This window comes from Mustelus asterias, chromosome 14 (assembly GCF_964213995.1).
Source record: "Mustelus asterias chromosome 14, sMusAst1.hap1.1, whole genome shotgun sequence".
Taxonomy (NCBI): domain Eukaryota; kingdom Metazoa; phylum Chordata; class Chondrichthyes; order Carcharhiniformes; family Triakidae; genus Mustelus; species Mustelus asterias.
The window spans coordinates 52337286-52353954 of record NC_135814.1 but is presented as its reverse complement, the minus strand read 5'-3'; the positions used below and the strand labels follow the sequence as shown (position 1 = coordinate 52353954).

At 41.4% G+C, this 16669-nt stretch overlaps 1 protein-coding gene across 1 annotated transcript in view; it reads left to right on the top strand.

Annotated features, from left to right (window-relative positions):
• myo3b (myosin IIIB) overlaps positions 1-16669 on the top strand; it is a 548412-nt gene that overhangs the window by 236368 nt on the left and 295375 nt on the right. Inside the window, exon 23 of the mRNA XM_078227705.1 lies at positions 847-961. Within this exon, the coding sequence (XP_078083831.1) occupies positions 847-961 (115 nt within the window). The remainder of the gene's footprint in view (positions 1-846; positions 962-16669) is intronic.

The following is a 16669-nucleotide window of genomic DNA, read 5'->3' as shown; positions in this document are numbered from 1 at the left end:
AAGGTGAAAACTGGTAGTATTTGTCCTTTAGTATAGAGATGTGATGTAAAAGAGACTTTATGATGGGTGTCCACGAAATAGTACATGAAATCAATAAATTCCTGGTAGTATGAAACAGTCACAAAATATGAATTAGCATGAATAAATACCCCAGTAATTAATTTTATCTTTGGGGTACATGTAAAGATCTCCACGGTTAAAGTAATATAATTTGCTAATATATGTATCTTTAAGATGGTTGTATTTAAAAATTCTGCAGATTATGGATGTGTTATACAGGAACTGAGATTGATGCATCAGCTTTGATCATAAAAAATATTAGAAATAAAATGAGAAGTATTGTGATGAAAATTAATTTTGCACTTAAAGTTACTGTCATCAATGTTTGATATGCTCAGCTGGCAAACGTGTTATTAAAATCAGTTATTTTTCAGAGGGATTGTTTCAATTGTACTGGCATATTTTTTAAAAGACCAGAAATGTTTGATGTAAAAAAAACATAAAAAGTGTATTTGGTGAAATGGCTCATCTTTCTAAATACTGCTCCTTTAAAAAACATTGCATCAAGGCTTATATGAAACAAATTTATGACTTTAAAACTAACTCAGCAAACACATATTGAAACATTTACTCCAGATCAAAAATGCCATTCAGATTACAATTAGAGGAAAATGTTGAGTTTAAAATTTTGATCAGGTGCAGTTGACTCCTTAAAAATAACAAATCAAGGCTCAATGTAAAAAGAATCGAGTGAAATTTGCTACACAAATAGTCCCTCTGAAAATGGCAGTACTTCGACAGCAACAAAAATTTTATTTTAAGACCTGTTGTTGCATCTTTAAAAAGTGCCAAAAAAATCAATATTAGTAAGAGATGAAAATATGGAAATTGGCCAGAAATGGTATGTAATTGTGCCAAGTGCTGACTCCAGGTTGCAGACCAGCAGCCCAAAGCAAGAGAGGCAAGATAAGTGCTATAGTAAGATAAGTTAAAAGAGAGAATTTCGGTGTCATAGGTTGAAGAATATTGGGCTGAATTTTACCATGGACTTTGGGACCTGATGCTGGGACACGAATCAGGTCCTGAGGTTACAATTGCCTGCAGCAGGATTGGCCTGACAATTTTACCATGAGCACTCTCCTGATTGGCTACCTAATTGATAGACTGTGGGTTGGTTCCTGATGCTGTCAGCGAATCAGTGAAGTCCTCAGTTATATGTATTTTACTGAACAGATTGCTAGATAGTCTTCAGTTGATCAGTCGTAAAGCTTCAGTATGCAGATGAGACTTTTCTGTGCACCCACTCAGCAACATGAACTCCAGATCATAGTCAACACCTTTTAGAGTCATAGAATCATAGTCATAGAGTCATGGAGGTTTACAGCATGAAAACAGGTCCTTCGGGCCAACTTGTCCATGCCGCCCTTTTTTTTTTAAAAACCCCTAAGCTAATCCCAATTGCCCGCATTTGGCCCATATCCCTCTATACCCATCGTACCCATGTAACTATCTAAATGCTTTTTAAAAGACAAAATTGTACCCGCCTCTACTACTACCTCTGGCAGCTTGTTCCAGACACTCACCACCCTCTGTGTGAAAACATTGCCCCTCTGGACACTTTTGTATCTCTCCCCTCTCACCTTAAACCTTGGCCCTCTAGTTTTAGACTCCCCTACCTTTGGGAAAAGATATTGACTATCCAGCTGATCTGTGTTCCTCATTATTTTATAGACCTCTATAAGATCACCCCTCAGCCTCCTACGCTCCAGAGAAAAAAGTCCCAGTCTATCCAGCTCTCCTTATAACTCAAACCACCAAGTCCCGGTAGCATCCTAGTAAATCTTTTCTGTACTCTTTCTAGTTTCATAATATCCTTTCTATAATAGGGTGACTAGAATTGCACACAGTATTCAAAGTGTGGCCTTACCAATGTCTTGTACAACTTCAACTAGACATTCCAACCCCTGTATTCAATGTTCTGACCGATGAAACTAAGCATGCCGAATGCCTGCTTCATCACTCTGTCCACCTGTGACTCCATTTTCAAGGAGCTATGAACATGTACCCCTAGATCTCTTTGTTCTTTAGCTCTCCTCAACGCCCTACCATTAACCGAGTAAGTCCTGGCTCAATCTCCCCAAATGCATCACCTTGCATTTGTCTAAATTAAACTCCATCTGCCATTTGTCAGCCCACTGGTCCAATTGATCAAGATCCTGTTGTAATTGGAGATAACTTTCTTCACTGTCCACTATACCACCAATCTTAGTGTCATCTGCAAACTTACTAACCATGCCTCCTATATTCTCATCCAAATCATTAATATAAATGACAAAATAACAGTGGACCCAGCACTGATCCCTGAGGCACTTTTCTGAAGCATATGAGAAAATGGGCATTTCCCTAAACATCCAGAAAATTATGGTCCTTTCCAAGCAACCCCCACAGTATGATGCCCCCACTTCCCCCTCCCAATTGATTAAGGTCAATAGGGAGATGCTGGAAAATATGCACCACTTTCCGTATCTTGGGAGCCTCCTTTCTGGCCTATTGAGGAATACAGTATTTGAGGACCAGGATCTCAACTCATGACTAAGGACATGGTTTATTGGCAGCAGCAATCCCCACACTCCTATGTACTTTGGAGACTTGAACAATCTGCAGCAGAAATCTCAAACTACTGGAGAAGTACCACTAGCAGAATCTTTATAAGGTCCTCCAAATCCAAGGGTAAGAAAGGCAGTCAAACAGCAGCGTCCTCGCCCAAGCCACTTTACTCAGTATTGAGGTGTAAATCACTCAAAACCAGCTCCTTTGCACAGGATGTGTAGTTTGCATGTCTGACACCAGACTTCTGAAGTGACTGCTCTATTTGGAACTCGGTCACAGCAGAAGACTCCCAAGAGGACAGCAGCAATGCATTAGGGATGTCCTCAAAGCATCCCTGAAGAGGTCAAACATACCCACTGACACATGGGAGACCTCGGCTTGTGGTTGACCAAAACAGAGAAGGCCTATCCAAGAAGGCACCAAATTCATTGAGAGGCTTTGTTGGAATGTGCAGTGGAGAAGTCAAGTCATCAAAGGGAGTGCAGAAGCCTCTGGCAGTCTGTAGATCACACATTGGACTTAATAGCTATCTCAGACCTCATCAACTGGAGTGAAAGCAAGTCAACCTTGATCCCAAAGGACTACTTAAGAGAAGAAGAGCTTCGTAGCAATGTGTACAGAATAATTCAAGTAAATGGTTACGTGAAGATATCAACTTAATGTTTTTAATAGTAATTTTATATATGTATTATATATATATATAAACTGTATCTCCATACATGAAAGAAGAAAAAATGGATATTATAAGATTTGAGCGTTGCTTGAAACAATTTGATGACTTGGTTTGTTTTTTATGTACATAAATGTTTTATTTCCAAAATGAAATAGCTATAATTGAAAATGTGCTCTTTGTTGCATTATGAATAAGGTAAACAGATTTTGTGCAAATTTATCCATCCACAGTCACAGCACAACTGTATAATTATGACAAATAGAAAGCAGGGGAAATATTTCCCTATGGGAATTTAGAAATTATGAAATGCAAGGTTGACTATCTCTTGAGCGTTTTCAGAACATCATTAATTGTAGTGCAGTGTTCATTTTGTTGTTAGGAAATGGCAGTTAATTATACTGCCAAGCAGAGGGAAGCAATATAGATTATTTCCCTGCTACATAAAAAATTATAAGATTTGTAATAAGGTGTTATTTACACTCTTTTGAATTAGCATTTAATTCAAAGTGTTTACTGTCCCTTCCAAGCATTTGTAATGAGCTGAGAGCCATATCTTCCTAACAGTTAACCCTAACCAGTATACCGCTCAGTGGATGTAGAAAAAGTAATTCCAGTTGAGGATGAACCAGTGCAGGTTTATTATAACTACCTTGATTTTGAACTCCATGTTCAAATTCATAAAGCCAATGATCTCATAAGCCTTTTTAGCCGTTTTCTCAGATTATTTCCCTGCTACAACTTCAATAATTTGTACAAATATGCCCCCAGGTCCTTCTCCAATTGTATAGGATTGCCCCCTTTATTTTAAAATGTCTGTCCTTGTTCTTCCTACCAAAACTTTCACTGCATTGTATTTCATCCGACATTTGTCTGCACGTTCCACCATCCAGCCTATGTCCTTTTGAAGTTCATCACCATCCTTCTCAGTTCACAATGCTTCCAAGTTTTGTATCAACTGCAAATGTTGGAATTGTGCAATGTACACTGAAGTACATGGTTGGTTGTTAATATATATCAGAGCTTAGAGCAGTTTTCTTTAACTTGTGTGAATTCTTTAAAACAATTGTAAAGTAACTAAGTTTAAATACCAAAATACGATAATGGACAAGGGGGAAAAAAATAATCTGGAGATGAGTTGAGCATTTCTGTATCTTGCCTTGTCAGCTTTGTCACTGGATCTGTGGTTACTAAAAGGTTGACAATACTGTGGGCAGGGATATATCATATTTAAGCGCTTTGATAAGAAATTAGACAAGGGTAGGATCTTGGTGAAAGTGCTTCAGGCTGGTGCAGGCCTGGGTGTTAAGGATCAAAGAACTTGGTGATGCTGGAGTTGGTTGCAGATTGAAGTCCAGATGGTGGACTCAAGAAATTTTCAAGGATTTCTAATAGAACTGGAGCCAGTCCAGAGGGAATCACACTAAGAAGGCATGAGATAGAATTTTGACCACTTGCCTCTCTTTCCATTCTCTATGCTCACTTGGTGTACTGTTGAGGGGCTACTCAATAGAAGAAGGTTATGTGCACATTCAAATTTCGCTATGCATATAATTGGTGCTTACACATTGGGGGTGGCATGATGGCACAGTGCTTAGCACTGCCGCCTCACAGCGCCAGGGACCCGGGTTCGATTCCCGGCTTGGGTCACTGTCTGTGTGGAGTTTGCACGTTCACCCCGTGTCTGCATGGGTTTCCTCCAGGTGTTCTGGTTTTCTCCCACTGTCTGAAAGACATGCTGGTTAGATGCATTGACCCGAACAGGTGCCGGAGTGTGGCGACTAGGGGAATTTCACAGTAACTTCATTGCAGTGTTAATGTAAGCCTTACTTGTGACTAATAAATTAACTTTAACTTACATTGATGTAACTTCCTCAGTAGTAAGAGATACCAAATTTAATTCTTCTGCACTTATATTCCATGTTCTCAATATATAAGATTTTTCTCTTCATAATTAAATTTAATATTTATCAGTGCAAGCTGATGAGAAATCTCCAATCTGCTATTAAATGGATGGTTATGAATGGTGGCATTTAAAATTATTTATTGCCAACTATTTCAGAACCCTGGCATTTGGTTAATAAGTTATGTACATATTATCCTTGACGGCATCAACCCTCCATGGAAAGCAAAATTATCAGCGATGAGACAGTGTAGAATTGTTTTGATAATGCTTTGATCCACTTCTAATTTTGACTGAACATCAGTTTTGAAGAGTTGCAAATTAATGAAGATACAGAATGATGAAGTGAAATGACAAGTGAGCAACTCCTTGCCTTAAACATAAGACTCAAGCTGTGAATCTGAATAGACTAACTCTTCCCTTGTAGAATCCAAAGATGTACATTAGACCTTGGCTGGCAAAGCACAGATTGCAAATAACATATAGTCAAGGCATACGAGTTGCCACTTTCTGATGAAAAACAGAAAACTATATGATAGTTGCTGTAATAAGGACCTTTAGAAACAGAAAAATCTATAAATTATTTCTGCTATTTTTAACCTGTTCAAAATGAATGCATTAAAGCTGAAATTAAAATAACACATTTCATATGAACTGTGTTATATGTCTGCCTACTAATACCACCAATATTAGTTTCTAGGTTCAAAATAGTATGATGGTACAGCAAGAAACAACAACATCACAAACTTTCATTTAAATAGCATTTACAACATAGTGAAAGATTCCAAGGTGCTTCAGACTTGCATTTATTTAGCACCTTTAATGCAATATATGTGCTAAAGTGCTTTACAGAGTGGGAGGAAAGACAAACATCAACCAGCACTGGAGGTGACTGAGGGCATGGTCAAAAAGAAGTTTAGTGAAGATTTTTGAAGGTGGAAAGAGAGGTAACAAGATGGAATGGATAAGGAAGAAGATTACAGAATTTGCATTTAAGAAGTGGGTTGATCAAGGTGAGGTACTGAGAGGAGTAGGATATACCAGAGCGGTAAGGAATGAGACAAATGTGATTTGATGATAAGGGTGACACTACCATCTCATTAGTATGGGAAAGACAGATGGTGAAAAAAAATACAAGTGGGGGATGTTTCATAGAGGTAAGACCCATCATCCACCAGCCAAGTTTCCATCAAAAATAAAATGTTATTGGATTCATCCACAACAAGGTTGCAAAAGATCTTACCCATGAATGAATAGACGTTTTGGCAGGAAATACAATTACTGTTGATTCACTCAGTGTCTGAGGGAGCACTAGTGGGTGGAGTGAATTAGATGAGAACAATGTTGGCAGGTTAGCCCTGCAAGTGTGCTGGACAGGAAGTTAGTGAGAGAGGAGGATGAGACAATTGGGGTTACTACTTTTAAGGAAGCAACAACCGGGACCTTGATGAGTCCTTAGAGAGAGGCACAGGGAGTGTCTGTTGGCTTATTCAAGATGGATTCAAACTTGATACAGTAGCAGGAAGCTAAAAGATAGAGCAGTGGTCATGAATTGAAGTAAGGATGTGGTGGTTCAAAATACCTGAGGGGAAAGAAATGAAAGGTCACATGGCTGGATGACTGGTGGTAGAAGACAGCCTGAGAGGAGTCAAGATCTCATAATAAAGGAGTTAGAAATAACGGACTTGCGACCAGAGCCGCAACCGAAATGCACTGCAATTTGAAGAATGAATTTAGATTGCAAAAGCATGGCACTCTTGAGAAGAGACACACTGTAAATGGAGAATGGGAGGAGGCAAAATGCAGAATTTTCTTTTTGGCAGTGGAAAACAGAGGTTGGAAGTGCTTCCGGGTCACATCCCGCTTCCAGAGAGGATCACCCATAGACCCTGATTTTCAAGGGGGCGACGTATTAACTGGAGCACAGATTAGTTGACCAAATAGCAGTCTGTAACAAGTGAGAGAAAGAAAGTTTAAACCGATCACAGCAGATGATGCTGTCATTTCACTGAATCAATGCAGTGATACTGTTACTGGATGGAGCAGGAAAGGCAAAGGTTGGAGGATAGAGCTGCCTTTCACCCTGTAGATGCTGACCTGGAGAACCTCTTTGAGGCAATGAGTAGAGAAAGGAGATCATCTTTCTGCAAGATGGCAGGAGTCATGGCAGTTATCAGGAAAGAGAGCACATACTTGCTGCTTTCACCGACCAGCTGAACATTTAGAGAATGGAAGCTCTTCATGTCAAAGAGTCTTGCAGAGCATTCACTTGGAGACTTTATGGTCACGTGGGTGCAATAGATGTTGCCCTGCACCTGGGGAACCCTCTGCCCTCTGTGCCTGCAAGACCCCATCTGTCTGGAAGTGAATATGCTGTCCAGCTCGCGCAAATAGGGCATCAGTGTCCAGCACAAATTGTTAACCTTTGTTAATGGTCTTGCAGCCATTTGCAAGACACCACCCAGATTCATTGCTGATATTTGGAAGGAGCCGGAAGCAAAGATGTGCAGGGCATGCCAAACAGTCCGATGGGGAATGTGAGGTCTTTCGTGATGAGGGCACAAATCTCCGTTACCATTCGCCTGAAGAATTGCAGCCTTCTGCCACACTGGTTCTCTAAAGTCTCAAGGTAACTCTATCTTCACTGGTAGTTCCTGTGTTGAAGATATGGTCCATGTTGCCTTCCTGTCCATCTTCCTTCTCATGTGTCCTCTTGATGCCGAGGGCTCTGCCCTTCCTGTGGAGGATGTTGCATCTTATTGCCACTGGATCCAAAATCTGAAGTTCTGCTCCCATTGGCAGCCACTGCTACACATGTGCTCAGGTGGACTTCCACTTGTGATTGGTAGTCTTTCCCTCTTCTATTCTGATACAGTGGTACCATCAGGATGACAACCCCAAGCACAAACAGATCATTGTCCCTGCAACCTGCACTCACCCAATTGTGCCTGTATTCCAATGCTGAGTCACTTTCTGAGCCATTCTTTTATGCAACCATCTAATTTGTTGGAGTGGCCATGACTAGCTCTGTAAGACAATCACTGATCAAGCTTTCAGGCTGTTAGAGATGCAGTTCTGATGCCTGGACTGGTGGTGCTCTGTAGTGCACTCCTGCAAGGGTCTCATGCATTGTGATGGTCTACTGTGCTCTCCAGAACAAGGCCCTCTAGAGAATGTGACCTTGAACAGGTTGAAGCCCTGGAATGACACTGCTCATGCAAGGGAGAGGAGGTGCAGGAGGAAGATGCAGAACTCAGAAATGTCCCTCTGCACAGGATGGTGGCACAGGCTGGGGTAGCATTAGACAGCTTCATCAGGATGCCCTCAATTATCAGGGATCATCTGATTCAGGCACATTACAGCTCAGTCCTTCTTACCCAGGAAAAGTCTGGAAGTTACTGTGAACTATCAATGAGAACATTTCAATTGAAGATGCAGATTGGAACAGCTCAATTCTTATTGCCAATGAAGAAAGTCCACCTGTCCTGATGATTAGAACCCCAAGGTATATTATGAAGCCACACTAGACCCCAACAATTTTTCTATTTTGGCATAATGTGAGGGTAGAATGTTTCAATCTAGGCGTGATTCTACTGACAAACGAGGGAGATTTTTTCAAAACAAACTTTAAGAACACAATTTAACTATAACAAATGAATTAGCTTAGCCTTTAGCAGTTGAACAATACTTAAAATGAAAGGAAACCACTCTAATTTCTAACTTATCACTATCCAGTTCCAATTAAGCAATATTTCTCTTATGGACTTAAAACACACTCTAAACATAGTTAGCAAAAACCAGGCATACTTGCTTTAACCTTTGTTAATGGTCTTGGAGCATTCAAAGCGAGCGAATTAGTTTCAGCAGCTTGCAGAAGACCTCTGACTTCAACCAACTCTGGTCAGCAACTCCACTTTAAAACTAGTTAACAAATTCAGGCATACTTGCTTTGACTTGGGTTAACAGCCCTGGAGCTTTCAGAAAACTTCTGGAGAGAGCAAGAAAGGTAGCCTCTTCTTTCTACCAGCTTCAGGCAGCAACTGCTCTTTCATTTAAAAAATGAAACTGGTTTTCCCCACAAACCTAGCTCCTCTCATTTCTGGCATCACATGATTCTGTCTTTGTATACCTAACTCATTTTCTTCCTAAAAAAATTAAGCCTTCTGCTAAATAAACACTTACATGGCTAAAATGAGTAATTAGCCTGTTTTCTGAGCATCTGCTGCATTCCGTCCCAAACAAACTGACTGCTTATAACAAAAATAAGACTGCATCTTAAAACAGTCTACAGGAACATAAAATATATTAATAGCACAAGATCATCAGTCACCATTAAGGAACTCTTGATATCCTTCACCACTTCATACTTCTCCTTTACCACCATTAATAAAAGGAGGCTCATATGTCCGTCTTCATCTGTCAATGTTTACATGGTGCTGTAAAAGATTAAAAGTACACATTTACAAGTGATAGACATCCCAGTAACCCATTCAGTGTTCTGCCAAACAGAGAGACTGCCATTGTCAGATACTTCTATATAGTGTTGTCCTTGTGGCCTTGGAGGATGTGGGTCTTTCCCAACGCCCTGCATCTGCAACCAGCTGAGGAGGACTGTGTCTGTTCCCCCTCCTTGGAGGTAGTCTGCCTGCAGCTGCTTCTGCCTCTGGCACCTCTTCCTGTACGTAGAATCCCTACATTGCAGAAGGAGGCCATTTGGCCCATCAAGTCTGCACCAACTCTCTGATGGAGCATCTTAAGAACATAAGAACTAGGAGCAGGAGTAGGCCATCTGGCACCTTGAGCCTGTTCCGCCATTCAATAAAATCATGGCTGATCTTTTCGTGAACTCAGCTCCACTTACCTGCCCGCTCACCATAACCCTTAATTCCTTTACTGTTCAAAAATCTATCTATCTTTGCCTTAAAACATTCAATGAGGTAGCCTCAACTGCTTCACTGGGCAGGGAATTCCACAGATTCACAACCCTTTGGGTGAAGAAATTCCTCTTCAACTCAGTCCTAAATCTGCTCTCCCTTATTTTGAGGCCATGCCCCCTAGTTCTAGTTTCACTCACCAGTGGAAACAACCTCCCTACTTCTATCTTATCTATTCCCTTCACAGTTTTATATGTTTCTATAAGATCTCCCCTCATTCTTCTGAATTCCAATGAGTATAGTCTATTCTTGATGTGTTTAACCACATAGAATCATGCACAAGGATCCACGCTGATAATCGTGTCTGCACAATGGGGGGGTTTCCTTGTAAATGTGACAGTGCTTGGCCAGAGCTCTTGCTATGGCTGCACTTGGCCCAATGATGGTGAAAAAGTCGGTCTAATTGGTAGGGTGGCACCAATTAGTTATGGTGGCTAATTGTTAGCCATAACAATGGTTAGCACTGCTGCCTCACAGTGCCAGGGATCTGGGTTGAATTCCCGGCTTGGGTCACTGTGCGGAGTCTGCACGTGCACCTCGTGTCTATGTGGGTTTCCTTCGGCTATTCCAATGTCCTCCTACATTCTGAAAGGCATGCTGATTAGGTGCATTGGCCATGCTAAATTCTCCCTCAATGTACCCAAATAGGCACTGGAGTGTGGCGACTCGGAGACTTTCACAGTAATTTCATTGCAGTGTTAATGTAAGCCTACTTGTGACACTGATCAAAAAAAATTAAAACTTAACTTAATTGCCTTGGTGTCTATATCTGTGGGAGATGTATGAGAGCCAGCCTTGGAAAGCAGAGGCCTCTACAGTTGTGAGGCTTCCTAATGTAGCTCATTATTCGGCATTCAGTTGGACAAACTGGAGTGCAGTGCACCCACTTAATGTACGCATTTCAGTTTCTATTCAACGTCTGCACCCTGGATGCCCATGTCACCTTGCCCAGCTTCCTTATAGTCACTGACAAACCCATGGCTCCCTCCTCCATTGTGGTGATGATTTGCAGGTATGGAACCCTTCCTCTAATCTGGACCCTCCCAAGGGTAAAGGAGATGGATAAGTCATTGCTGGCCTCCATGGCCAATGCTAACTTATTTATTCAATGCTTCATCAGTGCTGGCAAGTCCATAACACACAAAAGCTCTATGCCATTCTGAAAGGTCAGTCAATATCCTGGGCACATGTTCCTCCCATGCTCAGGAACAATATGTAGCCTTAACCTCTGCAGCAGGTGTGCCTGCTGGAGAGGAACATTCAGGGACCTGTCCTGAGGGTTCAGTGTTGTACTTGCCTTGCCAGAGCATATGAGATCATTGAACTTCTTCCTACAATGGGTCCTGTTGCTGCATACCACAATCCTCCTGCTCACAGTATCACTGACCTCCATTGAGGTCTGTACAATTTGGTAGGGTGACCTCCTTCTGCCACCTTCTGAGAAGAGGACCTCCCACCTCTTCTCTCACTGCCTTGAGGAGGACCGGGTCTGCATCCATGAAACGAGTGGCTTCCCCCGCCCTCCCCCTGGATTCCTCTGTCTCTCCTGAGACATCTTTACACAAGTAAAACAATGAAACAAAAGCCACAGTAATTGCTGCAGTGGCTGGTTTAAATTGGGCCAACTCCCTTTCTATTCCTTGCCCCATAGCTGCTGATTGGCTGCCCAACTCATCCTCTGGCCAATTAACACCCGCTCCTGTGACTGCTTTCCCCCACTCGGGGGTGGGAGGATCTGAAACCAGAAATAGTCCCAATGTCAGCTTCCTACACTTGGAAGGAAAGCCCTGCCCCTATCACTATAGTAAGAAGTTTAACAACACCAGGTTAAAGTCCAACAGGTTTATTTGGTAGCAAAAGCCAGAATTCCCACTCACCTGAAGAAGGGGCTTGGAGCTCCGAAAGCTTGTGTGGCTTTTGCTACCAAATAACTTTAACCTGGTGTTGTTAAACTTCTTACTGTGTTTACCCCAGTCCAACGCCGGCATCTCCACATCATGCCTATCACTATAGTCATGAATACCAATCTGGTGTAAATCTGATTCTTCCTTATTCCTCTTAAATTGATCTGTGTGTGTGAGATTAATGTTTCTTACTATGTGCTTCCTCAGTATAGGATATGTACTTTTAATTTCTAAAAGTTTTCCTAATGGGAGATGTAAGTCTAGGGTCTGCCTGCTGGGCGTTGGCATGTATCTCTTGTATGTAATTATCCTTGGTCCAGACTATGCCTGCAACTGTTGATGCCACATCTGGCACTACATTGGTTATTTGGACCCATGTGCTTCTGGCACATTTTTGGCACATTATTGCATTTGAGCTGATGGCTCGCTAAGGGACAGGTTGTGTTCTGAGTGCAATACATTTAATGCATTGTGAAGCCACAGTGTGTCAGTGATGGGAGGATTGATGGTGGCAAGAATGTCAGAAAAATGAACTCCATTCTACTGGATTATGTCATCTTTCTTGAGTGCTGTTGTGGTTGTACCCATCCAATGCAGAAGTGGTTATTCCACCACAATCCTGACTTGAATTTTGTGGTTCAGAAGGTGAGCCATTTGATGTAGAGCACCCAGTCTTTGCCCTGGTCTTGATACCATGATGTTGATATGGCTCACCCAGTTTGACTTCTTCTTGGTGCTACATAAGTTTCTGCTTCAGAGTGCTATGTTCAGTAAAACACTGTTGATGTTGATACCTCTCCACTGCCATTTCTTCTGGCAAATGTAAGTCATTTTTAAAGTTCTAGCATCCAAGGTTACAATGAGGTCCGGAGCCAAATTGTTCTGACAGAGCCTGAACTGGGCTTTGGTGGACAGATTATTAGGGAGTTGGCCTCATTTGATGTCATTATTGAAGACTCTTCCTAACAGTTTAATGATGATTGGGAGAAGATGATAAGGTGATAATTAGCACAGTTAAATTTATCTTGTATGCTGTAGATAGGACATACCTGGGAAACAAATCACGTTGTAAATATGTGGATACGGAAGTGATTAACACTGAGATATGCGTTTTCAGCACTACAAACAAGATGTTGCCAAGGCTTATAATCAACCATTTGTTACTGATCTGAAATGAATGCTGGAGACACACATTCATAATGATGGGGCCCTTAGGGGAAAGGCGGAATAGGGGATCATCTACCCAGCACTTTTGGCTGAAAGCACTTGCAAGCACTTCAGTCTTTTATTTTCACTCAATTACTGCACTGTGCCATTGTTGAGGATGTTCATGGAACCTACTACTTGATTGCTCACTACCACCCTTGACTGGCTATTACAAGACGAGAGCTTTGTTCTGATCTGTTGGTTGTGGGACAATGTGGTTCCGTTTACTGCTTACTATTTGTGTTTAACATGCAGGTTGTCTGTACTAGCTTCTCTAGTTGATGACTCATTCTTTGTTTTTTAAAATTGTATTATATTGCATTCTGGGTCCGGTTTTATGCTTGCTTATGGGAGTAAATTTATCAATCGCAAGCTCCCAGTTTGAAGAGAACACGGATCAGATATATCAGTGCTACTACACTGTAGACCTTCGATCTCTGTTGGATTGCTGAATTTACTCCCTGGTTTTAACATGTAAAGAAAATAAGCATGTGGATGATATAACACATTACTTATATTTTTAAAGGTTTAATCTTTACATTTTTGCTTTCCACTTAGTTGCCAAAGCCAAGTGACACACAAATGTGTCACATTGGAGACTTCCGATTCAACTTTTCCCATTCTGTTTATACAGTGACACAGTGACAATATATATGCCTGTCAACATTCCTGGTAATATCTCTCTGTTGACCACAATCTATTCCCTAGTCACTCATTTAAAACATTTTATCTTGTTTCTTTTCTTCTGACAAAAAATATGTGGTAATGCTTTCATATGTAGCATAATACAGAATGTTCTGTTTGCTGAACCTTCACCATTAGACAGTGTAATTGTTCATAATAGCCTTCTCTATGCCTTTTAGCCACCTGTGGTACACCCTTTCTACTTTGAACATAATCAATATTGTTGAGCAGAGCTGCAGCCTTAGGGAATACATTTTTACCATAATAAGAACACTTCAGTACACATATATGAATCAAAGGGAAACAGTGACAGTGAACAAGTGCATTTGGGCATTCATGGAAATGTTTTATCTGGTTGAATTTGTTATCTGAGTATTTCTATTTTTAAAAAATGATGTGTCCATCATTTTCAGAATTAAAGGAAAATTAATTAACCCCTGTACTTCATTGTGACATCCTCATTTCACAGCTATTTGATTTAAAAACACACTATATTTGGACTGAATTGTGCTGCCCGTCAGATTAGCTGGTTCTGAGTTTTACTTCAGAATCATTTAGGTAACATTTCTCATTTATTTACTTCATAGAAATCATAGAAACCCTACAGTGCAGAAAGAGGCCATTCGGCCCATCGAGTCTGCACCGACCACAATCCCACCCAGGCCCTACCCCCATATCCCTACACATTTACCCGCTAATCTCTCTAACCTACACATCTCAGGACACTAAGGGGCAATTTTAGCATGGCCAATCAACCTAACATGCACATCTTTGGACTGTGGGAGGAAACCGGAGCACCCGGAGGAAACCCACGCAGACATGAGGAGAATGTGCAAACTCCACACAGACAGTGACCCAAGCCAGGAATCGAACCCAGGCCCCTGGAGGTGTGAAGCAGCAGTGCTAACCACTGTGCTACCGTGCCGCCCTTCTTAATCTATCACGAGTATCATTTGAAAACTTGGAGCCTGAAACTTAGTCCTGGGCCCAACTATCCCCAGCTGCTTCTTCAATGACCGTACCACCATTATAAGGTTAGAAAGGAGCTGTTCAGTTTGCAATTTCTCAGTAAATGAAGCAGTTCATGCCTGCATGCAGCAAGACTAGGTAATGTTCAGACTTGGGCAGTAAGTGGCTACACATGTGCCAGGCAATCATGACTGTGCCCTTCATGACAAACATCTTAAGAGTCAGCTTTTGTCAGAAACTGAACCAGGCCAGCAACAAAAAAGCCATGGCCATGAGAGCAAGTCACAGACTTGCTATTTTGCTGTGAGTGGCTCATGCCCTGATTCACTAAAATTTACAATCTACAAGGCACAAGTCACGAGTGGCAGTGTGGCTCTTCACCAGATCACCAAATTAAAGCTTTCTCTTACTCACCTACCCCCATGTCACCTCTTTTCCTTTGAGCCAACTTACTTTGTACCCCTTTCACCTCTCATTGAAAATTCTAATTTTCTACTGCCCTAATCAGTCCAACAAAAACATCTTTGCTTTTTTCCTCCCTCAGCCTCTGCACTGAGTGATCACTTATCCTCAGTGATTTCTACCTCCTCCTTCACTCATCATGCTGTTTGTCCTATGAACACAATGCTCTCCTTGATATAAATTTCCCGTTCTCATTCACGATCACCCCTTGATCTTGCCAACTGAAGGGACCTCACTACTCCCATCGTGTCAGTCACAGATAAGACCATCTCTGATCACTTCCTTGTATCAAATCTCCCTTCCCCTCCCAAATCCTACTTCCATCTGTGGCTACCCGTGTTGATTTTTCTCAAATCACTTACAACTGCACTTTTAAAATAAATCTGTTGAGTCTTTGTTCCTCTATTCACCACAACAATTCTACAGGTGCAGATCTACTTGATCATGCCTCTGTCTCTGCCTTTGATGCCCTCGTACCCATTAAAACCATTACTCTTATCCTGGTCATATCTCCTTGTACAAACCTCATCTCTGCTTATATGACAGATAATTGGTTTAGTCATTCACCACCATATCTGATTGGCCCTGTAAAGAACTATTAGGACCTGTTCTTCCGATAAAACTGCTTACTATCAAAGGACCATCCTAGAATGCAACAATAACCCTGGCTTCTTTTTTCTCCTCCAAACTATCTTCTTAAACCGGCCTCCTCCACTTTCACTTCCAACACAGATACAAGTAACTCATGGACCTCTTTATCCTTAAGATTGAGGCCACCCATGGCAGCACTCTCTGCTGTCTTTCTCCCTTCCCCTAGCCCACTGGACTCGACTTCCTCTAAGGTTTCTCTCTGCCCTGGTACTGAACGTGAATCTTTAGTTTCTCTCCTATCACGTCTCAAGCCCTTCAGAGTTCATCTTGTCTCTGAGACCCACTTCTCCCTCCCTTGACCTTACTACCATTAAATTGCTGATGACACAACTTCCATTACTGGTGCTCATGTTAGCAGATATTGTTAATTGTTCACCTTATGTACTATTCCCCACATCTTAAAATCTGGTCATCATTCCTCTCCTCAAAAAAGAGACTCTTCACCTCGCCTTGCAAGCTACTGCCACATTTCCAACCTCCCTTTCCCTCTCCAAAATCTTGAATGTTCTTTCCATTGATACCCTATCCACCAGTCCAGATTCATTCCATAAAACTAAATACAGAAATGCATTTTTTCTCATTGGGCTTGATACACACTGCCTAAAAAAATTCTCTTAAGTGCAATCTCAATCGCTATCCACTGACACTTTTTTGAACAATTTCCATGTATCATATG